This window comes from Falco rusticolus, chromosome 6 (assembly GCF_015220075.1).
Source record: "Falco rusticolus isolate bFalRus1 chromosome 6, bFalRus1.pri, whole genome shotgun sequence".
Taxonomy (NCBI): domain Eukaryota; kingdom Metazoa; phylum Chordata; class Aves; order Falconiformes; family Falconidae; genus Falco; species Falco rusticolus.
Genome location: NC_051192.1, coordinates 37,662,394 through 37,688,583, shown reverse-complemented (window position 1 = coordinate 37,688,583; position 26,190 = coordinate 37,662,394). Strand labels below are relative to the sequence as shown.

General features: G+C 45.3%; 1 protein-coding gene across 8 annotated transcripts in view; it reads right to left on the bottom strand.

The window, feature by feature from the left end:
- MYB (MYB proto-oncogene, transcription factor) overlaps nucleotides 1-25,572 on the bottom strand; it is a 28,910-nt gene extending 3,338 nt beyond the window's left edge. The window contains exons 1-15 of one of the 8 annotated variants that reach the window (XM_037391725.1): nucleotides 25,336-25,572; nucleotides 21,598-21,715; nucleotides 19,468-19,539; nucleotides 18,728-18,820; nucleotides 18,099-18,319; nucleotides 16,301-16,535; nucleotides 15,389-15,469; nucleotides 14,884-14,988; nucleotides 13,305-13,562; nucleotides 11,897-12,265; nucleotides 10,176-10,318; nucleotides 9,665-9,779; nucleotides 9,453-9,578; nucleotides 8,674-8,784; nucleotides 7,923-8,030 (exon numbers count right to left, since the gene is read on the bottom strand). In XM_037391725.1, the coding sequence (XP_037247622.1) occupies nucleotides 7,923-8,030; nucleotides 8,674-8,784; nucleotides 9,453-9,578; nucleotides 9,665-9,779; nucleotides 10,176-10,318; nucleotides 11,897-12,265; nucleotides 13,305-13,562; nucleotides 14,884-14,988; nucleotides 15,389-15,469; nucleotides 16,301-16,535; nucleotides 18,099-18,319; nucleotides 18,728-18,820; nucleotides 19,468-19,539; nucleotides 21,598-21,715; nucleotides 25,336-25,358 (2,178 nt within the window). In that variant the 5' untranslated portion in view covers nucleotides 25,359-25,572. Of the gene's footprint in view, nucleotides 1-7,922; nucleotides 8,031-8,673; nucleotides 8,785-9,452; nucleotides 9,579-9,664; nucleotides 9,780-10,175; nucleotides 10,319-11,896; nucleotides 12,266-13,304; nucleotides 13,563-14,883; nucleotides 14,989-15,388; nucleotides 15,470-16,300; nucleotides 16,536-18,098; nucleotides 18,320-18,727; nucleotides 18,821-19,467; nucleotides 19,540-21,597; nucleotides 21,716-24,941; nucleotides 24,983-25,335 lie in introns of those variants that run through there. The other 7 variants (XM_037391722.1, XM_037391729.1, XM_037391724.1 and 4 more) reach the window with 7 other exon arrangements.
- Between the last annotated feature and the right edge of the window lie 618 nt (nucleotides 25,573-26,190).

Below are 26,190 nucleotides of genomic sequence, written 5' to 3'. Positions count from 1 at the left end.
ACATGCATGCGACACGCCACTGCTTCTTTTATGTTTTGGTTAAACAGCTTCCAGGGTAACTTTTTCAAAGGCACCTACATCAGCTGGGAACCTACAGCCTCCTATTGATCCACAGCAGGACTTGCACCTGTGAGTACTTTACCCTGTTGTTTTACAGGTATTTGCATCAGGGACCAAATTAATGCCGGGTACAATGCTACTGGTTTTACTCAGAAGTCAGATTTGGTCTGTACACCTCAAAGGCAGTTGGTAGTTCCAGAATATCCATCATTTCAAAGGACAAAAATATGCGTCGAACCATTATTGCCCTGTGATCCCCCAAAGCTTCAATGCACTGGTCTAGGAATGAGAGATCAGCAGTCCCCTAAATAACTGAAAACATGCAAGGAAAAGTCCATCTGTCACATTACGTCCATTTTTAAAAAACAGAAGTAACTTCAGGCAAGGAGTGTCCCTATTTCATAAATTAGGCTTAATCATTACTATCTACACTGAGCTCTTTGTATTAACAGCCGTGTGCTTAGAGAAGAAAAAAAAAAAATCTGTATGCTGGTATCTCCAACAACATCTCAGCATGCTGCTACACGTCACTCATTCCAGTGAAAGCCTGGTCTTCGTTTAACCCGATGTCAGTGCAGCAGAAGCTGCTCAGGCAGGCAGTAACCCCCTGCCCCGGCTCCGTGCTCAGCCGCCCCGGGCAGCGCTGGGCAGCAGGCACAGCAAGCCGCAGGGGGATCAGCCAGACCCTGACCTGAGCCTGCTCGAAACAACTGAGTCAAGTTCTGCCGTAGAGACAGCGTGGGAGAATCTCCCCACAGAGTTTTGACCCTTGTATTATTTTCCCAGAAATACACAACACTATTTTCTCTCCTCTTATGACAAATTTATGAAGAGAGGCTAACTTTGCAGTCTCACTGACAGTGGTGAGAGCTTCTCTCTAGTAAGCAAGCAGAATTTGACCCAAAGGAGTGTATTTTCTGAAGTAGTATATTTACTAAGTTTTCAATTCTATCCTGGGGAACTCAGATGACAACATTTAAAGTGGGTATTTTTAATAAACATTTTCTGTCTGAAGCCTTGGCTCTTGGCAGCCGACACAAAACAAAGCACAATGCCTTTGCCTTGCCAGCCCCGCAGCGCAGCGCCGGAGGCACATGTGAAAGTCATCCCGACGCGAGAAGTTTTACTTCCCTCCTTGGCAGGGAGCGCTGGGTCCCACGACCCAGGCAGAACGCCTTGCCAGGTCTGGGCACACACAACTACAAGATCCCTCGGTAAAAAGGGAAAAGCACAACGCCTCCTTCCATGCCAGCATCGCAGCAAGCATTGACTGGGCTCTGTTGCAGGACGGCAGCAGTGCCCCACAAAAGCAGTGCTTAGCAAATCCATCAGAAGAGACAAGACCCAGGCAGAGAGCTAGAGCCATGCAGGAAAACAGCATAGAAACCCCTCAGATCATTCCTTTTGCAGAATGCTCGCTGCATGTCCCCTGCCACATTTAAAGGTCCAACTCTGCAAATCAGTGACAGACGCACAAAAGTTTTGTAACGAGAAGCCAAAAGGCCTGACCCCAAACCCACCAAAATTGACAGGCATGTTTTCATTAATTCAGGGGATTCATTCTACTTATATTCAGCCATCTAAGAGTGAGGTGTTCCTTTTGGCACCTAAATTCCTAGCCAGTGGGGAAAGAAAGGGATTTCTGCAGTACAATTCATTCTATGTATGTATTTTTTTAATTGACTCAAAGAGCAGGAAACTGCTCTTAGTTTTGCTGTCAATTAAAAGAATTTAAGCTTTTCAGCCAGTACTTCCAGCTGTATTTTTCTCTTCCACACGCAGCAGTTTTCTCTTTTAAAGTTAAAACAGGGAGTGGCGGGGAGAAGGTGGTGTACTACTATGAATTCCCATAGGATAAAATTACAGACCCATGGTACAATTCCAGCTATATCATTCTCCCTGGCTCTTTTTTTTTTTTTTTTTTTTAACCTCAGTAATCCTACCAGCACATCCTTCTTCTGGCAGTAAAACTACCTCACTTATCCTGTAATGTGCCTTCAACTGCCCTCAGGCAGATGCAAACTGTAAACAAACGGTCAAAGCTGTAACTGGGATATCCAGTTAAAGCACTTTAAATAAAAACTTGGACCATCTAGAGAAAACAGACCAGAGTAAGGAAAAAAAAACCCTGTGGAAAGGTGCCTTTCTAACAGAACTGGTCCTTCTGCACTCAGAGCCTCGACCGCCTTTCCACGTGCTGTCTGCACAGCTTACGAGAGCTTCTGTGTTACACCAGCTTGTGTGTTAGCAGTGGATGTCAAAATCCAAACACTGCTGCAGTCCTGCAGTATCAAGCTCCCAAGCTGATGGAAGTCTAGTAAAAATCTTTGGGCAAAGAACTGTCTTAGAAGACAGATTTTAAAGCTCCACTACACTGGCTGGTATCTTCAGCAAAGTTACTGGTGTTACATACGTTCCCATTTGTTTAGCCAAGTTGTGCTGCCAATTAAAACCAAAAAAAAAGCCAAAATGTTTAAAATATTTAGAAGGCTCAGACTATTAGAAGGTATCTTATCATGTTTCTCGACCTCAAAAAGCTGGATTTCTTGCCAGTTTTCCCTTAGATTACACAGTATGGGTACTTTGAAGAACATGCTGCTAAAAAGGAGGCTTGCAACAGAACTGCAGCACTCCTTCTGAAACAGTAATCAATGCCCCAAACAAGGCAATTTCCTAGCAGAATACGATTCACACCGTGTAGAATAGTATGGCTTTCTATTCTGTAAGAAGGCAGAACCAAGAGAAGCCCTTTTCCTTATCAAGACCAGACAGTAAAGACTAAATAAAATACTCAAGTGACCATAAATGAATCCTACTTCATTTGCTAAGGCAGAGCACTATTTCTGCTCTTGTTGCTAGTTCTCCTCTGGGGCATGGGACAGCTTTCTAAACTCTGGGGCTTCCCCAGTTGCTCAGAAATACAGCTTGCTAAATGTGAGAAAGTAAGATGGTCCAACTTTTCAGCTTCTATTATAACCCTGCTACGAGAGCCAGAAAGAGCTATTTGGTGGTGCTTTTAAGAGCTTAACCCTGAAGACCTTACTCAAGACAAAACTCCTGTTTGAGATGTATGAGCTTTCCAAGTAAGATTAATGTAAGAGATATGGAAATGGGTTGAGCACCTGCAACTCACGTTAGGATATTCAGTTCCTTTCTAGTTTCGCCCTTAACTAATTTTTATTCACGGATCAGAACACATTGCTGCAAATGGCTGATAGTCTGTCACTTTTCTTCCTTCTGAGAGACCACTGCCTGCTCAGGGCAGCTGTAACTCCTGATCTGTTTGCAACCCAGATTCTGCTGCCCTGGGAGGAAAACATGCGATGACTGACTCGTAACTTCAAATGTCCTTTTGCTCCCTGAGCTGTGCCAAGCACAGCTCCTGCACACATCAGGCACTGACGAGAGAAGAGACAACACAAGTAAGGAAACCTGCAGGGCTACCTTCCCTTGCTGTGCAAATCTTAAAAACTCCTAGGGCCCCCTCTCCCTTGATTAAACAAAGAAGAGTATGAGACTTCAGGATCATCTTGCCCCCAAAAAGCCATGGAGGAAAACCAGAGAAAGTCTGCTGCTGCAGGAGAGCATGCTGCCTCACCTATACACTGCGTCTTAGAACCAGCTGCAAATGAAAATTCCACATTTGACTTTTTAAATGGAGAAAATTAAGCTTAATGACAGCTCGCACTCTTGAAAAGGTTAACCAAGTAACTTTTAAAATCCTTTAAACTTACTCTTTAAATAAAATGGTTACATAAACCGCTGAAAGTCAGGAAATTCGAGCTGAAACGTGTCAGTCTGTGGTTAAAAAATGGAAAGTGACAGGATCTAGGGCTGAAGAACATTCTCTTTAGCTTGCAGGGCTTCTACCTTGTGTTGTTTCCTTTGTTACTGGGAGAAGAAGATATCAAAGCAGTGCTATTTTCTTAAAAGGTTCCATTTCACGGTGTCTTTTGATAGCCTGCAGGGTTAGGTGGTCTATGATTTAGCCTACTTTTCCATCTGTTAAAATGCCTGTGTTAGGATAGTTTGTATTATGTACTGTTACTGCTAAAGAACATAATGTGAAATAAAACATAACTTTTACATAGGAAGGGTGAGAAACAGAGGGGGTTTATGTAACCACTTACGAGGCACTATTCAAGCAAAGGCTCAGTGCAGACCACCAGCTTACCTCAATAAGGGAGTATGTTATTTCAAAATCTTAACCCTTGGAAAAGTTGCTAGTGAGGCCAAAACCTCCCTGCCATGCAACTGAGTATTGCTTGAGCGACAAAAACATAGGGTGCAAAAATATAGGTTGTAACTAACTCCACCAATATAAAGCATAAGTATTTGGGATCCATGCAATGGCGTGTAGGAGTAATTCCACCCCAAGGCATAATGTGGGTTTGGTGAGACATCTCCTATTCCTGCCAGTGAAGGAATGCTCAATGCCCTACCATGAGATGTGTCATGCAGGACAAAGAAGCTGGCTGAACCTTCACACCTTTTTGGAAAAATCCTACGCACAGCTGCCTTTACATCCCATGTTTTACAGGGTATCAAATGAGGATGAAGCCCAAACTCTTCTTGGGTCTAAGGAAACTTTTTCTCCCCACATTGCTCTAGTGCAACACTGATACCACCATACTCCCAGTACAGTTATACACAGCTGATATCACATGCCAAATGATGCAACATGCTGTTCCTCCTCATTCACTATGACAATCGTATCGTGCTATCTGATATGGCTATCAACTATTATTTACTAAGTTGCATATGATCAGACATATACCCAAAATGCAGTAAAAAATATCCTTAAAGATTGTTTTGAACATTCATTACTCTTGCCTTCTTTGAAATTACAGCAAAACAGTAAGTAACCAGGCATTTTGGTGAGTTTATTGCTAGCCAAATATAATTTTCTTTATGCAAATGCAGTGCAAACTATTAAAGCAATGAAAAATACTGTGGGCTGGTAAACATACTACTTCCCTCTTACATAAGTTCAAATTTAAGAGAAAATGGAATTTTAAGAACCAAGCATATTAAAAGTAACTTTCGTGCTCCCTTTCTCTCTTCCCTCTCCATGCATGCATCCCAAGGTGCAGAGTGCGCTATAATGCTTACTTGGACTGAAGTCAATGAGAATTTGCCTAAGTAAGAACAGTTGGACCAGGCCCAAAATATTAACAACAGCAATGTAAACATATGCAGACACAATTAAATTTCACCCTGATGGGTTCCCTGGTGTTTAACACCTACCTGCATGGAATGAATAGATTTAGTCCAGTGTTCATATGTGCATCCATGTGTGTGTACATATATGAGGGCAATATACCAAAACTAGGAGGTGTAGAAAGCATAGAACAAGAACATGCTAAAAACTGGTCATGTACAAAATGCTACCACTCAAAGTCAAGCACAAACACTAATGTTTCCAATTGCTTTGCACCTTTAGACATGCTGTGTCCTCATCACACACATCCATTTCCACTGGGATGGAGAGGGAGAAGCAGTAAGGACAGAGCAGCAGCAGCTTCTGGTGTGAAACAGAGCTAGACTGCATGTCCCTTCTGAGCTGTACGGGGCCACAGTCCCCTCTGACATGAAGCCAAGCAGCCTTACCAGGGATGAAGATTCTCCTTTTTAGCCATGACACTAAGTCCAAATCAGAGTGTGCAGGGATAGGTAGACAATACCGCATTGTTATAAAACGTCTGTATTTCATTCTGAAAAAACTGTCTGTGCCACCATAACAGAATGGCTCATTCTTCATGTAGGATTACATTTCAGCTGAAACACTCAATGTTTCTTTCATTGGTCAAGAGAATAATTTTACATTCATAGTGGTACACCAAGAAGCTGCATGCTAAGTATTCACTTTGGGGCTTTTTACAACTGCTTTTTCTTTCAGTTCAACATGTTTTAAACACTGAGATGAGCTAGGGAGTCCTTTTTAACTCAGTTCCTACTTAAGGAAAAGTCCTCTTTATCCAAACAATGAGAATACCTGACTTCTAACATGCCTTTCCTGAGCAACGACTGAAGAATGGGATCCAGAACGGCCCACAGACTGACTCGTGTAAACTTCCTGAACAAAAATCAGCATGAGTGAGGAGAGAAGGTTAAACAAGCCCTTTCATTGACAGCAGCTTGTAAAGAAATTATTTTTAGATAGCAGGAAACATAACACTGTTATGCCAAAGATCAAAAGATCCTATTTTACAGGCACCTCAGACTCTTCACTTTTATTACAGGCAGAATGAAGGCAACTACCACTGACGGGACAACCCACAATATACTCTGTTTAGCTACCCAAAAACGTTGCCCTAAACCTACGGAGAAGCCCAGAGTTTGGCCAGGAGACATGGCCAAGTGTTGGCACGCTGGCAAGGCAGCGAGGCTGAGCACCTGGGGACCAGCAGCCTCCTCCCACATGCCAGCCGGGGAGCTCCAGTGACCCCTGCAAAGCTGGAGCCTGGGGCTCCTTTGCCATGAGACAGTCTGAATTCAGCTTCTAAATAACTGCCCTAACCCAGAGGCAGTGGATCTTCAAACCCCCTCCTCTTAGCCATCTATCACAGTGCAGCTAAGAAACACAGTTGGTGAGAAAAGATCAAATAAGCAACAGGGAGTGAGAGTCTTCGGCCCCTGCGGACACCCCCATGCAGAGTGGGGACACAGTCCCTGTTCTTCAAAGCTGCTTTTCATCAGATGATTCCGCAGTGCAAAATACAGACATACTCCATGGCAAACTATGCCAAACAGGGACATGTGTGAAATTTTAGTATCTCACTTTATAATGCCTGGTTAGAGATGCTTAATCAAAACCAGGCTTTGTTCATTCCTTCCTACTGTAAACAACCCCTAATGTAAATTCTGGAAAGAGGGAGGAAAAAAAAGATTAGCCATGTGGACTATCTGTCTGCAAGTCAGGAACTATGGAGTTATAATTTCCTTTCTGACAGTGACTCACCCTGGGGAATGAAACACTTTCCCTCCATTCTCCCATGTGAAGAGCTATAAAATCACTTATTCATCTACATCAAAAATATGAGTTGTGGTGGAAGGATAATTAATCACTATGTACACTGCATTTCGTTCTCTGAATCACTTGCTGTGGACCTGATCTAAAGTCCACAAGAGTTGACAAAGAGGTTGCTAAAGACTTTGGTGGGCTTTGGATCAGGCCCTGCATAACAGCTGCATTTTAAAGTATAGCAAATGTATATGCTTGTTAACACTTGGAAAAGTCATAAATACATAAAAAACAGCTTCCCATCTGGCTTACATTACAACAATTGCACATTTAATTCCTTTCAGAGATCACAAGACATTCAACTGGCCATAAGGGTTATGAGGCCTCTTCAGCTCACCAGTTACAACCACATTCCTGTTGCGGCCTCAGCCCGCACCCAGGGAAAGGCCATCCTGGTGCTCAGCTGGATGGGCAATGCTGGGCAGATGGGCAGTGCCAGTCTCTCCTCTCCCCCACGTCCAGTGACAAGTTCTGGCCACCAGCATACCACTCAACTCTCCTGCTCTTCAAAACAGCAAAGCCACCTACAAGAAGCTTACAGGAAAAAGCTTCTGGCCCGCGTTAATCCTCAGTCCTACCAATGTCACACCGGAGGCAGCTGAGGTACAATGCCCCACGCACAGGGCTTTGCCCTGTTCAGCTTCCTGGCACAGCTGTAGCCACTGTATCCTTACACTCCACAGGTAAAGTGAGATTGTCAGCCACATTCCTCTGAACATTTTATTCTTCCATTCCCCAAACTTAAAACCATTCTATGCGAAAGCTATATATATATACACACATAAGTTTGTGTATGTATCTTTATATACAAAAAGTATTTTTACCAAAGAATAGTTACCTGCAGAGGACTAGCTAGTGGCCTGTTCCTAGGTACTGTGACTGTTTTCTGAAAACTGCTATCCCCTTCAGACACAGGCATCTTTAAAATGGAGCTGGTAAGAAGATTCTGAACAGGAAAAAACAAAACAACAGTTTTCAGTAACCCAGAAGAACAACCTGAATTTGAATGCATTAAATGCAAGCTCAGCCTGACTGCAGAACATGCAACACTGGGCACAGTCACAGACGAGTGCTCAGCCTTGGAGCAGACCTCAGCCTGGGGTCCCTGGGACTTGGCTTTGCAGAAGCATTGGTCACGTGCGAAGATTTTTCATCCAGTGGAACTCCCAAGTGCAAGAACAACAGTCACATTGAATAGCCCCAGCAAAGCAAAGGAAACTGTACTCATGCAAGCTCTCCTTTGCACAAAACAAAACAAAGCAAAACAAAACTTTTTGTTTTACCAGCTTTAACTCTGTGACCTAGTCATTTCTATATGCAGGTGCAGATGTCTTCCAAGTGCAGGCTCTTTACAAAGACTGTGGGCTGCACAATGACTGCAACTTCTGCTACCTTCTACAGGCACTACAGTGATCTACTTAAAGGCAGGATTTTCCTTCTTATGCTTAATACAGGAAAACGACACAGAAATAATGAATAGTGCCTACTTATAAGGAAGGTCAGACAAAATATTTTCTGTCTTGCATTTAAGAACAGAACAGGGATATAAAACAGAAAAATCATTTGGTGGTGTGAAAACTTGCACTTACTGGTACATCTTCCATAGTAGATGTATGTGTAAAGAGCTGAGTGCTCAGGTTTTCTCCTTCCCAGTGATTTGAGCAAAAAAAATTTCCAGCTTTATCTGTTGGAGACTCCACCTGAAAACAGGAGAGGCACCATGATAAAAAAATGACCAGGAGGCTGTCAGTTGCTTAATACATTGAATAAATATTCTTCACAGCCATACATAATGCATGTTTACAGTACTGTCTTTTACCGCACCCTTGCTCTTTACAGAAGAAAAAAGTTCAAGGTTCTCAAAGAAATCCCCACCTAATAAAACTTTGAATACTTGCACTCAGCGCTCTGTAAGTATTCAGGAGTTTAATCCCCTAGAAAGGACTGAGAATATACGTATTTTTAGAACTTTAGTGACAAAGTAATATAATGCAATGTCCTCAAATGTTCAGGTTTCTAAGTCACTCCATGGAGCTTGGTCCCTGTGGGGTTCTTCTATAGTCTTCACCAATATTAGAAAGATTCAATCCAAATTCCTGTCTAATTTTTTTCTTTCTTTTTAAGTTTCAAACGAAAACTGCATTAGAACAGCCTAAGCAAACCCCTGCTGAAAACAGCAGAAAGGCTTCTATGGAAATCAATGGGAGATGAATTAGGCATGCCTAGTACACTATATAGAACCGACACTAAGATCTTGGGGCTCACATGAAAGAAAAACAGACACAGCTATTTAACAGAAAAGGTATTGGTATAAGTTTCTCAGCAAAGAGTGCTGAATTAAATTGCCTCAGGTAAGCTTGAGATTTACCTCTTGTTTGATTTTCTTCAGTAAAGGGGGTCCACTTTCATGTATCCCAGCCACTATTGCAGATTCCTCCGACTCCTGCTTGATAACGTCCTGCAGATCTTCTACAAGATGAGTCGGAGTTTGAGGCTGAAAGGAAGAAACGTTACATCCAAGTCCCAGAACATCCCTCTGCACTAATATCAAAGCAACTTTTATCATTGTTTCCTTCTTACCAGCATCTTCAAAGGACCATATTTGATTTCCTGAGCTGCAAGTGCGTTTTTGAATGGAGTGGGTGTTCTTGGAGAGCTCTCTAATATCGACCTCTTGATTGCTGGAGTTCTGAAACTTGAAAAAGAGGGAGAAAAACTTTAAAAGAACATGCTTGGAAATATTCCCTCTTTACAGAAATACATGCATACAGGCAGTGGCTGCTGTAAGACTTGGACAAATATCTTCCTGCAATCCTATAATCCATTTTGCTTTTCTGGCAGAACACCTCTTTAATGGTGATAAGGTAGAATGGCTTTATTTAAAAAACTCATCGAGTCCATATGCATGATTGTTCTGTATTAATAACCTACACCAGAGCTATAAAGTGGAAGCTTTACTCCAAATTAAGAAAAATCTGTATTTGTTAGCAAGCAACTCTGCATACAGCATACAGTGACCCAGCACTTTGCCTGCAAACCTGAAGAAATGAACCCTCGTGAATCCAACAAGACAACACGATAACAGACTTACATATGATTTTCCTTCTGAGCTTTGAAAGTCTGGTCCCTGTGGAATGGTGCGGTAACAGCCATCTTATGGCCACACACCGGTGTGGAAGTTAATGCAGGGTTGTCCAGGTTCAGGTTTTCATGACTGGATGAGGTGTTCAAGAACTGCAGGCAGGGAAAGGAAGAATCAACCAGAACATCCAGATTACAATCCTGGCCTCTTAATTTGACGTTATTGAAATTACTTCCTTTTGATTGACATAAGTGATTCTGACCCTACGATGTGGGTAGGTGTATGGGGGGGTACCTGACTACATGGCAAAACAACATGCAACGGTTTGGCTGCAGCACTCAGGAAGCCAAAACGAGCATTAATGGAGAAAGAAGCTACAAAGAAAATGACACCCCCATTACAATGAGAAACACTCTCCACCACTGTAAGAGCCAAAGCTTAAAAGCCTGGTTTGGATTTTCTGCAAATAAATTTTCATTAATATTAAGAGCAGCGTGTCCAAATAAGAACTGGGTGAAATGAGTAAGGGATGTTTCAGGTATAGCCCCACAGGAAACTGTGTGAAACTCCACAAAGATTTATATGGGGAATCTAGGCGCTTTTAAGGCAGTAAATAAAGTGTTTATGACAGGAAAATAAATTTCCTATCATCTCTCTCAAAACAAAGTGCTGTGTTTTCACAGCATAAAATGAAAACCACCACCCCTGATGGGTGCATGGAGTGCTTTGGAATGGGAACAGCTGACTGAAAAGGAGGTGGCAGTATTAGTTTGGAGAAAACTGCTTTTGCATGAGCTTTACCTAGTAACCTAAAATGTTGTTTCCATTTCTTTTTTCTACATATCTATGAGCCTAGTGGTATCCTTTATTCTGACAATGATTCACCCTATTACCTTCTAGACTCAAATTGCATCACATTAAGATATTAAAATAGGGCATGTAAGAAAATATGGACTGCACTGGATGAATGATACATGATTAAAATACCTAATAAGTAATGGGAGATACAGTGGGAGATCATAAGTGATCTTTTACTATCATTCATGAAACAGCATTTCTCTGACTTCAAGAACTAAAGCCAAACCAAGGCAAAACCAACACAAACAAACAAAAAAAACCAAAACACTTTTAAATAGTGCTACAGCTGTGAAACAAAGCAACCATCAACAGGAATTTGGAAGTGCATGCCAGGCCATTTTAACAGGCCATTTTTCTCCTCATTCCTATTCCACTCTACCCCACATGGCCCAGGTTGAGGATGGCGAGCCATGATTTGAATTTTCTGGTTGTTGTCAGTTTGTCTCACAACCTGAATGCTATTTAAATGCAGTTTGAGGTTTTCTAGGTCAATGAATCATACTGTAAGTGGACAGAGATGGAAAGTATTACAAATGCTCAGAAATGTTAAACTCTAGTAGTTGAAGGAGTTAACAGCAAGAGCAAAGCAAGCAATCTTATTCCCCTACAAAAAATGATCTAAATAAAAAAAAAAAAACCAAACCAAACACCCCAAGCCCCACAGATGAATTTAAAAGAGAACCAACAGTTAGCTTGCTGATGATCTAAATTCAGTGGTGAAGACTTAAGAGCAGTGAGGAGATTCAAACACGGAGTGAAATCAACAAGCGCAACGGTAATTAGTCATTTGTTCCAAAGGATTAGTTTCTAAATTGTTAAGGCTGGGGTGACTTTTGAGAATTAGTAACATCTGTGCAGAAGTCTTGATCTACCTGCGAGGGAGAGAAGGGCAGGCTTTTGACAGGGGAGCGCTTAGGAGGAGTTGAGCTGCTGACGTCAGCTAGGACCAAGGTGCTACCGTGGCCACTGGCTAAGGGGCTGCAGTGCCCTCTCTTTTTGCGAAGAAGGACCCATGGAGCTGCACTGCCCTGTGAGGCAGACGATAAGGACTTTGGTGAGCCAGGAGAGCCCTGACTCAACATGATTTTGCTCAAGTTTGTGATGGGGTGTCCTTGAGGTCTACAAGCACTGGCCCCTCTTTGCTGAAGCTGCGCGACTTTGCCTGAGGGAGCTTTGCTAGCCGAAGTGTCTGTGTCTTCAAAGAATTCAAAACTGCTGAGATCACCCCATGATGAAGGATCCTGAAACAACGTGGGAGGCACGGAGCTATAAGACAGTGTATAGTGCCACCTCATGAAAATACAGCGCTAGGATATGCCCATAACCAACAACAACAAAGTCTTTCCCAGTTCAGTTCAGCTTGACCCTGTTTGAGTAGTAACACCGTGAACACTTACTTGTGTTTGAAATATATACCTCGATCACATCAAACTGTCTAATGACCTAGTAGTGTGGCTGGCAACTGAGTCCCTAAGGAAACAATGAGTCGAATGATGTCCCTAATATCTACTTGCCCAGGGTTTTCTGCCGAGTACAAAGACAGTGCCTTTTGCTACCAAAAAATGCGTGCCCTGTCTCTAAACCAAGACCGGTCTCCTGCAAACCTGCACACCTCTGGACATGCTGAATGGGATGTGACGCTGCATGAAGCAGACTGCTGCTGAAGGAGGGTGCCACCAACAAATGTATTTCAATGTGCCACTTCTGTTACATGTAGTACCCCAGAGACCACAGTGACAAAAGGCCCACGTCAATGCCAGTTAGCTACCTGGCCTTTAAAATGCATGTTTCCAGTCCTTCATATATTCCAGGGCAAGCTCCTTAAACTTTGAAAGGCAGCTATTGTAGCTACAACAAAAACTTTTAGAAAATGATGCAGATACATGAGCAGCCACACATAAACCTACAGCATGTGTCACTTCAAACATAAATAAGTATAATTTTCTTGTTTAAAATCTTTCATGATGTCTCTGAGTTTATTTTATGGAGACTTAATACGGAGAGATCATTTCAAACTACTGTTGTGCAGTTTCCTAAAAATCACACTCCCATACTAAGATGCAGCATGAAAGGGAGATACCCACAAAAAGCATACATCCATACTTGAGGGCTTCATTTACGAGCAGCTGCGTTTTGTTATATCAGAAGCTAAGCTTCAGATCTTGTAGCAATTGGAAGCTACTCAGAAAAAAACCAGAAACACATTTAGGATGGTCCCAGTTCCTCTCCCCTTACTTGTTGACCACACACGAATCCACCTGAGGCAGCAAGTCTACTTACGGAGTCTATTAACTGGAGTGTTTCTGCAAATTCTAAGAGATTCTTAACATTATCCAGGATGTTGCTCTGGTGAACAATCATGCACCGCGCAGGGGAGGCACTTTCCTCAGGTAAGCAACCGTGATCCACTGGTGGAGATGGAGTACAGTGGTGATGTTCCCCCAAACAGGAAACAGGTGCATTGTCACCACTGGTCCTGGTGCTGTCAGCAATCGTGGTGCTGTGCCAGCCGGGGTAGTTTGATGTGTGATTCTGTGTCTAAAGGAAGAAGGAAAAAAAAAAAAAAAAGAAAGGGGGGGGGGGGGGGGAGGAAAGGCAGAAGGAACTTAGCAATGAAATTGCACAAGGTGTCAGATGCCACTGGAGGAAAGATAAAAGTAGTTGCATCATCATCTAAAAGCTTATGCCTATGAAACAATTGTCAAGATGTTTCCTTTCATCAGTGCAAGATGTTGTTTTAAGTAATATCGGCATTGTATTTGTTATCCCAAAGTTACCTCATAATTTACTTCCAGGACTATGAGCATATATGATTACTAACACATAATCAATTCATTCTGTGTTACTCCAAAAGCTCAAAAAGTGTCTGCAAGTCATTTTCTGTGAGAAGCAAGAAACGGCAGGACTTCCCTACTGAGCACTCAGCACTGTAGAAGGCTAAAGGGTTTAAGAGTTAGAGTTGCTTTTGTTTGCTTATCTCCTTTTCTTCTCCTATCCCTGTCTAATGCTACAGCTTACACCAATGCAATGAAGAGGCTGTCAAATCAACGTGGTTAGGAAAGCAGAAGAACAAATTAACAGAAGTTTCTTTCCAGTGTGATCATGCAACAGAAGAAATTGCAAAACATTAACTAAAGTTAAAAAGTGGCCAAACTAACGTATCATGCACACAGTTGTTTTACTATTAATTTAAATATTACCCAAAAAAAGAATCTGCTGGCTATCACCTGTCTTCAAAAACGATTCCAGGATTCTTGGCTTTGGTGATGGTGTTAAGTAATTATGTAAGGGTTTTCACACATTAACATCCAATGGCATATACAATGAAGTGTGAGAATTCAGTAATAGCCAGCATTTACTCCATACATGCAGTTATGAAGAATCTAACATTATTCAGAGAAGTAAAACAAACTGTCAAACATGCACCAAGTCTGAAGCTTACAGTATATAAAACACAGCTGAAGGAAAGAATACAACAGAGAAGAAAAATCTGATGTACAGGCACTACATTTTCATCACATGAACCATTGCACACTTTCAGAAATGCAGATCCCATTGATTTAAGATGTGTGGGATTTTTCGTTTTTGTACAGTCACCAAGCTTCCAATATCCTATCACAGAGCCCAGCCCTGCTCCCACTTTGCGAAGTAAAATAGCTGCAAAATATTTGTTGGGTTTTTTTAATAAAAGAATTTAAGAAGCAAATACAGATTATATATGTGCTATGTTTCATCCTTTTAAAACGGAAATATAGAGCCTTGATTAGTCTCAAAGGTAGAGGGGGAGTAAAAAGTTAAAAAGACAAGCACTGGGGTAATGCTGCTATCCCTCCATCCAAGCACACAGTGACAATCTTACTGGTAATGCCTGCTGCCCTTTCAGTTCATTCTCAGTCGACATTAGTAGCAACTCTAATTCCTTTATTCGTTTTTCTTTCTCAGGGTCTTCATCATTATAGTGTCTCTGAAATTAAGAGTTAAGGGAAAAGAAAAGATAAAGGTCTGATAGGATGTAGCAACTAAAATGCTTATGGCTTGCCGTCCTGTGGTTATAATAGCCAAATTAGACTCAAAGATGAAACAAACGTCAATTGTGTTTTCCACTACCAAAGTCCTTGCTGAATTTCATTATAGACATCTGAAATGGAGAAAGTGAAAGCTATCACACCAGATGTCAACTACTGTGTTTTAAATCCACTTCAGAAGAAGCAACAATTAACCATGTTAGAACTCCCCCACCTTCCCCATTTTCTCTCTTCACTGCACTCATTACATTAAAATGTTTCCTTAATGTACAATGTCTGCATTTTGACTTATAAAATGTTTAACAAATTGACTCTTGAAATGAGGTTCAAGTTATCTACCTGAATAGCTGCAGCAGCTGGCTGAGGAACATTGACAATATTTACATGCAGTGCTACTGGATATGGGATCTGACCAGGGACCTAGGCCAAAAAGCAAAAGACACTAAAAGTTATTATTTCTATCGTATTGTCTGCCTGCATTGTGAATTTGTGTTAAACATACACTGGTGTTAGGTTTAATCTTAATATTTATATAAATAGATATATATTTATAATTATGGAGACTAAACAGCAAAACCCCCAACATTTAACCAAAAATTAAGCAGTCTTTTAGGAATAAGACAGTGAGCATTACAGAGGAAGAAAGAAAATTCATACACAAAGTATCCACCCTTCCTGAATGAGAAAAGATGAATAATTTATAGATGCATTTGTAAGATTTTTCAAAATTGAAGTGAAAATGCAAAAGATGCAATTTATTATCATCTAAAACTCTACAATGCAGCTGTTTGAAGCAGCAGCCTGTTTCATTATTAATCATTAATAGAAAAGGAATCAGACTAAAAACAACAGTTGTTTACTTGGTTCTGACAGGCAACTCACAAACAGAATAGTACTGAAGGGAATGTAGGAGATTTTAACACAGACCGCGGAATAAACCAGATTCAACCGATCTTCAAGAAATGTAATATTCACCACTGTAAGAAACAGTACTGGGAACACGTTCACTGCTTACAAGATGTTAAAGCCACTGAACTCAACTCCACCACCTGAATGTCAGCAAGTAATCGGAAATGTACATATTTGCATCGCTGAATGAAGTCACAATTAAAGTTGCCTGACATCAAACACATACAAGCCCACCAAGACTGGGAGAAAACCATTCATGCTTCCTGAAATCAGGTGTGGCAAAAAGGCACCCAGCTATTTAACGAAGCAAAGCACAAACCCCCAGCATTTCCAGGTGCTTACATTTTGTGACTCAGAGATGTGGTAGTAAGGGTAGTCACTGCTCAGTGGGGGCTGGCTGGCTACTGGCAGCTGTGCAGAAGGTGGGTTGTGAGCAAAGGCCATCAAGTGGTTGCTCTTCTGAAAGCCAGCAGCTGCTGAGGAGTGACAGGCTTTGGAGGACTCCTGCAGGTAGCCCTCCTGCTCAACCTTGCGGCGCATGGTGGAATTCCAGTGGTTCTTGATAGCATTATCAGTTCTGCAACAGAAATACATACGTTTGAGGAGTTTTAAAAATGAGCATTTCCAATTCAGACAGATTAATAGGCAGGAAACTGCTGTTGGCATTTCTGGTTTAAACTTCAAGCTGTTCTCTGACCTTCCTCCTACCCCCACCTTTATAAATGCTGCTCTCAACTTCTCAGGAAAGACGCTCAGTATGAAAGACAGGAGAAAAGACAAATGGGCTAGGGTTGTTCACGTAATTTTTAAAGCAATCTCTAAGCCTTAGGTCCTCAAACTTTAAGAAATTAACTTCAGCTTCACCTCATTCCCATGAGGTGAGGTGACAGCAAAGGGTAACACCCCTTTGAGGCTACCCTAAAGGGCTGACAACGTCTCTTCCTAAGTCTAATATTAAAGTGGAGTTTTATTGTATCTCATTGCCAGAAAAGACAGACTGTGGAGAACAGCTGTGAAAAGACTAACTTCCAACAAATTTCCAACTGGCCACCCAGACAACGACAGCATCATGCTATACACACAAATTCAGTAAACAAAGCTGTGAGTATTTTTCTTAGCTGCAGAAAAACTGCGATTCAAATTCTCACATACATAAGTCAGAAACAGCAAACTTATCAAGTCTGTGAGTTTTAAGAGTATGCTTAGAAACAGCTCCTCTATTTGAAAAACATCACCACCACATGGTATCATTGAAAGCGGTATCTGTGATGTGTGGAAGCTATAACAAAAAAAAAAACCAAAAAAACCAAAAAACTTTCCAAGGGGTAATTCCTTTCTTGTTTTCTTCTGGAAGCTGAAAAGCAGCCTAGGGAATGTCCATTTAAAAGGCTATCATGATCTTAGGCATTATATTTAGGTCTTCAAGATGTTTCACCAAATAGCAGGAATAAAAATAGGAAGGGAAACCTTTCCCTTGCTTACATTATTTGCTTGACTACACTTTATGTCGAGTCACTTTTACTACAGAGCAAGTAAGACACTGAATCTCTGAAATTATATGCAAGCTGGGCATAACCTTCCAATGAGACAAGTATTTCCAGGACCAGAGTTTGAGGAAGTCAGTTTATCCTGTTCCATACATGTGTTTTTAACAGATCAAAATCAACTGGATGATTCAGGAGCAATTACAAAATTTGAAGCAGCCCTCTCCTAAACCTTTTTGAATAAACAGACTGAATTTCATGTTGAAGGAATACCCTTAGCTGAATGTAAATTATGTTCCACTTGTAAAGTCTAATCCTTCCCTGTTAGATCCATTTAAATTTTGACAGTTATTGCAAGCTCAAGTAAGATTGCACAGGACATTTAGGAAACTGTTACGGTCTTGCTCTAGTTACTGAGGTTTTTTACCTATGGCAAACATTAAAAGCATGTAAAAATAGCGTACTGTTCCATGTACTGACCAAACAGCACAGTTCCCCACTGAGAAAAATGCACATTGATGTCACTGGCTTTCCAGGTTTTGATTCCAAAAATTTTTGATTTATAAAGTGCAGCCTGAGGCAACTGAAACGGACTGATCAGACCTGCAGTTTTTTCCTTTTTTTCCTATTTAAGAGCTAAAGGTATATGTCATTACCGTCCAGGCAGCAACTTTGCAATTTCTGCCCATCTGTTTCCCAGCCTCTTGTGTGCCTGGTAAATAATTCTATCTTCCTCTTCTGTCCAGGAGGTTTTCTTCACTTCTGGATTCAAATGGTTGTGCCACCTCTCCCTGCACTGTTTTCCAATCCTTCCCTTCAAATGCTTAGCAATGACAGACCAGCGCTTTGGACCATATTTCTGCACGAGTTCTATTACCTTCAAAGAAGGACATAAAAACTGCCTGTATTTAATGATGCATAATGAATCAATGAAATATTTCTGTGGTGGAGCAATATTTTCAGCAACATTTCTCACAATTGCCATGGTAAAACTAACACACAATTAAGGTTCCCCACTTCCCATTTATACTTTTACCCAAAAGGAAAAACCTTGTAATAGTTAAGGCATTTCTAGACTGCAGTTTTATAGTACTGTAAAGCAACATTAATTAATTTGCGTAGAAAACTTAGAAAGCACTACACAAATAATAAGCACTGATACTGACAGGATCAGTCTGTCTCTGGCCATCTTGGTGTTGAGACCACCGAAGTCTCTAGGAGTTTTGCCCCAACACATGAAATCTGCTAGTAAGGCATTAATCAGATGGAAAAGAAAACTGATTACCCTTTGATCCTCCTCTTTAGTCCACGGACCTTTGATAAGTTCTGGGTTTAGTACCTTCTGCCATCGGTGCTGGCACTGAACATCTGTCCGATTCTAGTGAAATGTAAAATATGCAAAATAGATTCTTTAGACAAGATGAATGTAGAGTGATAATGCTCTTATCTAAGTACACTTGTTCCTGCTGTATTTCACTGCCAACTACAGCTACCAAACAACATGGTGTGATACAGGAGGTCTGAGAAGAGGGTGCTCAACTATCAATTTGCTCACTGAACTAGGGAAGATTTCTGTAATTTGTGCAGTGAGGACATCACCAAAACTACAGAAACTGAATCTTCACCATCTGCACAATAGCAGTCACGCTTTCACATGCAGTATTTCTATAACAAAGTGTTTGCAAAGCAATTATCTTCTAAACCATACTTACAATTCACCAAAGCTATTTTTCCTCTGTGCTGAGACATTTTGTTTCAGTGTCACATTGACCATCTACTGTGCAACACCCTGCCACCCCCCATTTTTGCTGGTTTGATTTTTCCCAACCCTTTTGAAGAAGTGAAAGGAAAATTAGAGGTAAAGGTTTCCACAATATTCTAAAATTTCTGAGGTCTCCAACTGTGGAGGTTTTATATCTCCTGCAAAAATGTACCTACAAAGCAACCGCTCCCCTTCCTCTTACTTGGAAACCTCTGATAAAGAGTTGTCACTAGAACTGGAAAGAGAAACCAAGATCAACTTACAGGAAGGAAATTGGCAATGACTTTCCAGTCTTCTGTGCCATTCTGCTCCACAAGCTTCTTCAGTTTCTCATCCTAGATCATTAAAAAACCCAGACATCATGAATATCACAATCTCTTATAATGCAAATAATAACAGAATCATAGAATGGTTTGGGTTGGAAGGGACCTTAACGATCATCTAGTTCCACCCCCCTGCCATGGGCAGGGACACCTTCCACTAGACCAGGTCACCCAAAGCCCCATCCAGCCTGGCCTTGGACACTTCCAGGGATGGGGCACCCACAGCTCCTCTGAGCAACCTGTTCCAGTGTCTCGCCACCATCACAGTAAAAAATTTCTTCCTAATATCTAATCTAAATCTACCCTCTTTCAGTTTAAAGCCATTCCCCCTTGTCCCATCATCACATACTGTTGTAAAAAGTCCCTTTAGCTTTGCGGTAGCCCCCCTTTAGGCACTGGCAGGCTGCTATAAGGTCCCCCCAGAGCCTTCTCTTCTCCAGGCTGAGCAACCCAACTCTCTCAGCCTGTCTTCACAGGAGAGGTGAAATGAAATGTATTTTTTTTAAACTGTGTCCTTCCAGCTTTTTATGCATTTATTTTTGCTTCCTGAGTGTAAGGGAAGGTGGTCTGTAGTCTTCTCATACTTTTAATTGCCTAAATCAGAAGATTTTTCTACTCCTGTGGATTTTTGTAGGTTCTTTACTGTGCTGCAGGAGAATGACTGACTTCTGTGCTGTTCTTTGACTTGCATTATACATCCCCATTTACTGCTCAAAGCAATGTAACTGTTACTCTTGTACTGGATTTACAGGAGGGCATGGCTGTTTAGATGCCAAGCATCAGAATAACAATGAAATTCAGTAATACACAGACACCCAGCTGCCTGGAGACCTCTGAAAATCACAGCCTCAAGGTCTGTATGTCTTGCAAGTAATGGGAGTTCCAGTAATTTGCTTGTTGCCTATCCACGTACAATGAATGTACAAAAAAACTAATGGCTCCTTTTTGCTGCTGATCACTGTGAGGGAGTTTTGATACTCCCAACAGCAAGAAATTTGGCCCAATATTTTTAATGATAAGGCCAGAAATACTGACCCTAAAGACAAAAGAAACCAGTATCTCATGTACTGGGAAAGATTGAGATAATGCAAAACTAGTGAGAACTGCCCCAAGAGATAAGAGGAGGGGAGCAACCCTCCCTCCCCCCCGCCCCCCCCCCCCCGGGTTCCCTGATTAGGGCCTCCCAGTATGCTCCCAGTTCATATGACAGTAAAGTGGCCATCGGGCTCCACGGCCATCCTTTCCTTCCAGGCCACATCACAACCACATCCACTTCTGAAAGAGCAGATTATGATTATAAAAAAAAAAACAATAAATGCTTGCAAGAGGTGACCTGCAACTGTTTATACATCAATATACATTGTTAGAGAGGAGAAAGTCAAAACATAACTTAAGAACCATATTAATGTATTTCACAATAAACTCAAACCAGTTAAATGGCCACAGGATATCCATCTGGCAAAGGAGTTTGATACCACAATTTACCCGGAAAGTCAGCACAAGGGTATTGTGATTAAAACACATTCTGACCTTCAAAAGCAAAGAATGCTCAATTTTGGTACCGCTGACTTTCTTTCTTCCAGCTTTTAATTTATTTCCACTCAGAATCATAATGCTGTAATTAAAGTGCAAATTTCAAATGGCACAAAAGGACTGCAGCAGTTTCTGCCACAGTTGTTTTCTGCTGTGGGACAGTGAACACACGTCAGTTCTCACATAGCAACCATTTTCAAACAAAAAGAGGCAGCAGTAACAGTCAAGCACTGCTGCAGGTGACTGAATCTGTTTCTCCAACAGAGATTACACAGAGGCTCACATACCTGTAACGCAGACTTGGGTGGACATAATAAATAAATAAATAAATGGGTTTATACTTTTTTTAAAAGATGAGAATGATCCTTGAAGTTAAATAAAACACTGAAGATAGCTAATGAGTCAAAAACGTTGTCCTCATTCATACACATGTCACTGTCACTGAAATCAGTTCATAGACAAGCAACCAGGGAGAAGATCATCATCCATGCTTTCTCAGTCTGTTTACATGCTGGAGATGAATGAACTCAGATTTACCTCTTCGCGGGTCCACCTGGTTTTTCCTAAGTGACGTTTTCCAGTCTTAGGAAGTAGACCATCATAATCATGATCATACATCTCAACATCTTCTTCATCATCATCACTACTATATATACTGCAGAAGGAAACACAGCGAGACACAGAGTGGGACATGAAGACTTGAGCTACTTAATTACAAAGCACAAAAACCCCACTACAATCCTTACAAAGGTTACACAGATAAAAGTTCTAAAACTTGCACAACAAGATTTTGTTCTGCATTCTGTTGTTCTAGTATTCCGAACTGGTTCTTCTGTTTTTGGTATCCACAGATACAAGCAAAGGGCTGGCAACCTTCGTATTACTGTGCATGTTTAGACCTGCTCCTAATGTTAGATCAGTGGTGAATTACACATTTGGCAAACTTTCAACCAATGAAAGTTTCAAATTAAAATACAATGTTTGGGACAATAAAGAGAACTAGAGGCTGTGTCCATTACACAAGCGCCTGTTCAAAATCTTTAACTCGTGCCATACGTTCTGAAAAACATTAGTGTTTCTGTACGTTTAACAGAGCAGATAGTTCTCGTTCCCAAATAAAAGTCTATACAAAAAGTTAACCAACAATAACCTCGTTTGAGAATATGGTTATGGACCCTATATGTGAAGACAAAAGTTCCTCTAATTAAAGCCAGTAAGTGGTAGCATTAACATGCAATAAGCTGTAATATAAAATGTGCCTGCCATTTATGGGTCTGGACAAGGGCTGAGGACAAGTACATTTAATACCATGCAACCAACAAATGAATGATCGAACCCTTTTATGCTCTCCATGTCTCTAACTTAAGACTTTATCTGCCTCTATTCCATTCCTAAATCCCTCATTCTGTTTTTGAAATACACTGCTTCTCACCTAATTAATGACTAAGGGATTTCCCCACAGGCTATCTACAGGTAAAAAGGACTCTATTACTCTTTTCACAAACAGTGCTTGCTCTACCCAGTTAACTAAACCCAGAAGAGTGTTTTGCAACACCAGTCATCTTCCTGGTGGGCAGTATTTTATTTCCAATTTTAAAGGTATGAGCAGCAGTTCTGACACTTCAGCTAAGAGATGATAACCACAAGCGCTAGAAAGGAGACGTCAGGCTACGAGGCTAAAACCCGTGATGTATCCGATGGTGTGGTATGCTGGGGTATGTCAGAAGTATGACTAAGCCATTAAAATAAAGTTATTTTGTAAGAAAAGTATCAGGCATTGTTTACGCCGTTAGCCTGTTTTCAGGAGATTCCTTTTTAAATTAAGCTGCAGTGAAGCCCGGAGCCGGTCAGTCCCAGCACAGGGGATGGATGCAAACGCCTCCAAAACGCAAGCTGTTGAACACACGTTCTTTTCAAGCCCACTGGGCTAATCACACCGCACACCTCCAGCCCCGCTTCCCGCCCTGCGGCATGCGCCGCGAAAGCTGCGCGACACGCAGCAAGTTTTCCACAGCCCGCCGTGATGCGTGTGGCCTTCGCCGAGCCCCTGCCGAGTGGCTCCTCGCTCCCCACCCCCCACCACCCCCCCAGCCCTCATCTCGTCCCCACGGTGCCGAAGCCCTGCAGCCCGCCCAGCTCGCCCCCCGGGCAGCGCGGACCCCCGGCCCGCTGCGCAGCGCAGCGCGGCAGCGCGCAGGGGGCGAGTTACACGCTCCGGCCGCTGCCGCCGCGGCTCCTGCCCCTGCCGCCGCTCAGCTTAGATTCACTTTTTTTTTTTCTAAGTAAGCGACACAGAGAGACAGCTGTGCGACTGCCCATATGCCAAAGGAAGTTTTGTGGCTCCATTTCCAAGTATCATTTTGAAAATGAGTTTCGCAGGCAGTAAACACCAGGTACGCATCCATCGGTGACGCTTCCTGCGCCGCGGCGCGTCTCAGGCACGGCACAGAGACGCCACCCCGCAGAGGCACATCAGCGGCGAACGGATCGGAATGACTGAAGTGCGGTGCCAGTACCGTAACCGGTTTATTTAAATAACCGGGGCCTTGCTGGCACCGCAGAGCCGAGCCCCCGCTGTATTACCTGTGTTCTCCAGCAGGAGAAAAGGCCCCCGGGATTCCGGGACGCTCGGTAGCTGCTTTAGCCAACCGGGCCCTCAGCGCTGCTCCAAAACTTCTTATTTCGCAGCGCCGGCCGCAGCCCGCGCCCCCCCGGCCCCCGGCGCTCCGCCCGCCCGGCCGGGGCAGAGGGCGGGAGCCCCCCCGCGCCGCCCCAGCGCTCCCGCGGCAGCAGCGCTGCGCTTTGCGCCCGGGCAACCGGCTCGTGCAAGGACACAGGGGGAAAGGGGAAAAACAGGAGAGAGGGAAAAAACACGCAGGCGGTGGGGAGGAAGTGGCTCGCCGCTGCCACCGTGATTGAAGGAATTCGGCCACCGGCCCCGCGGGGCAGAGCCCGTTCCCGCGCCCGTTCCCGCTCCCGCCGGGGCGGCCCCGCGCCGCGCCGCGCCTCCCCGCCAGCCCTTGCCGCCGTGGCGGGGCTGCCAGCCGAGCCCGGGGCGGCGGAGCGCCGCGTCCCGGCGGGAGGCGCCCACGAGGCAGGCGGCGGCGGTCCCCCTTTCGGGAGAGAGGGGCCGGGTGATTCACCGCCAGCCCCAGCGACACCCCCGCTCTGACACTGAAAGTACAGCCCGGCGCTCGCCCAGCGGCCCGCTGCCTCCTCCCGCACCGCAAGCCCCTCTTCCTTAAGACGAGCCCCCCGAGCGCCCAGTCCCGCCGGCAGCCGGGCAGGGAGAGGCAGGGCTGCCACTTTCTCCTCTGTCACAGCCCAGCCACAGGGGAGGGGAAGAGGGGAGGATGCCGAGCTGCAAAGAGAAAGAGAAAAAAGCCTCCACGTGTCCGACCCGCCGTCCCCGGCTAATTAGGCAACAACCCCGCTCTGGGCGCCCGCCCCGCAGCGGCGGCACGGCCACGGCCACGCGGCGCTGCCTCCCCGGCCCGCTCCGGCCCGGCCCGGCGCCCCCGGGGCGCCGCCGCCGCCGGCCCCTGGCGCGGCGCGGCGGCGATCGACCTCGCCCGAGAGCGCGGCGGGCGGGCGGGCACGGGTGACAGCTCCGGCCGAGCGCCCCGTCGGACCCGCAGCCCCCCGCAGCTGCCCGCTCGCGCTGCCACGCTCCGGCATGTGCCGAACGACGTGTGCGGGGAACAGGCGAGCGCCGCTGGACGCAACTACCCCGGCGGGGCAGAGCCGCGCTCCCGAGGGCAAAAGGGCCGCCACTTCAAGAATAAATAAAATAAAAAAAACAGACGAGGGAGTGAGCCCAGCCCCCCGCCGGCCGCCCACCCCGCCGGGAATGAATGAATGAATGAGACGGGACGCGCTACCTGCCGCCGCCGAGCCAGCCCGACATTGTCCTGCCCTGCAGCTGCGGGCGCGCAGCCCCGCCGGGCTCCGCGCTGGCCCCTGCGGGCAGCGAGCCCGGCCCCCCGTGGCGTCCGGCAGGCGTGCGGCGCCGGGCCCGGGCGCCCCGTCAGCGGCAGCTCTGCGGCGCGTCCCGCTGCCCCGGCGCCTGCCGAGGAGGGGGCCGCTCCGCGCCGCGCCTCGGGGGCGGAGTAGCCCAGGTGCGCGGAGGACGGGGGGCTGCACGCCCGCCCCGTCCGCCGGGCGAGCTCTTCTCCCGCTGCTGCCTTCCTGCTCCCCCGCCCCGCGCCCCGTCTGACAGGCGCGGAGCCGGGCGGAGCGGGGCCGGCCGCCCCCCGCCCGCGGACAGCGAGTTACCTGTGCCGGGGTCTCCGGGCCATCCTCGCACCGGCCGCTGGGGGAGGAGGACGGGGGAGCCCGCGCCCGCCGCCGCGCCCTGCTGCCGGGCTGCGCCCAGGCGCTCCGCCGCCGCGCACGGGAGTGCCGAGGAGCCGCGGGAGGAGGAGGAGGAAACAGGTTGAGATTAAAGAGTAAACTCTGTAAACAGAGATGCCATCAAACAAAGGGCCCTTGGACACTCCCCCTCCCGCCAAATCTGGCGCCCCTGCAGTGCGCAGGCGCCTGGCGCCGTGCGGCGGGCCCGTGCCGCGGCGGCGGGGCGCGGGGCGGGCGGACCGGGGCCGCGCGCCAGACGGGGCCCTCCCGCGCCGCGCCGCCCCGCCCCGCCCCGCCCCGGCGGGACCCCCCCTTCCCCCTCCCGCGCCACCGCCCCTCGACGGCGCGGTCGCAGCCCCCAGTCCCCGCGGCATCAGGCTTTCATTGACGAAGCCGTCGGGGCGGGGGGCAGACACCGCCCCCCCCCCCCCCCACCCGCCACCCCCGTGCACGGCAGGTGGGGAAGGTGCGTCCCGCCGTGGGTCGGCGCGGCCACCCCCGAGGGGTCTCGGCGACTACCCCCGGGCCACCTAGGTGCCTCCCGCCGACGGGGGGTGGGCCTGGGCGGGTGCACCTGCTGCGCTCCCTGCTTGGCGTGCGGGCTACAGCGACCCTCGGGGGGCGAGTAACCCCTCCCCCACCCCCACCCCCTTCCCGCTGGAAACATACGCTAAAAGGGACGCTGGGGGATGCGGGGGTCTCCGGGGGGGGCCGAGGGCCAGGGCTGCCCGGTGCCTGACAGCGGCTGCCGCGCCGCGGGGGATTTTTGCAATAGTT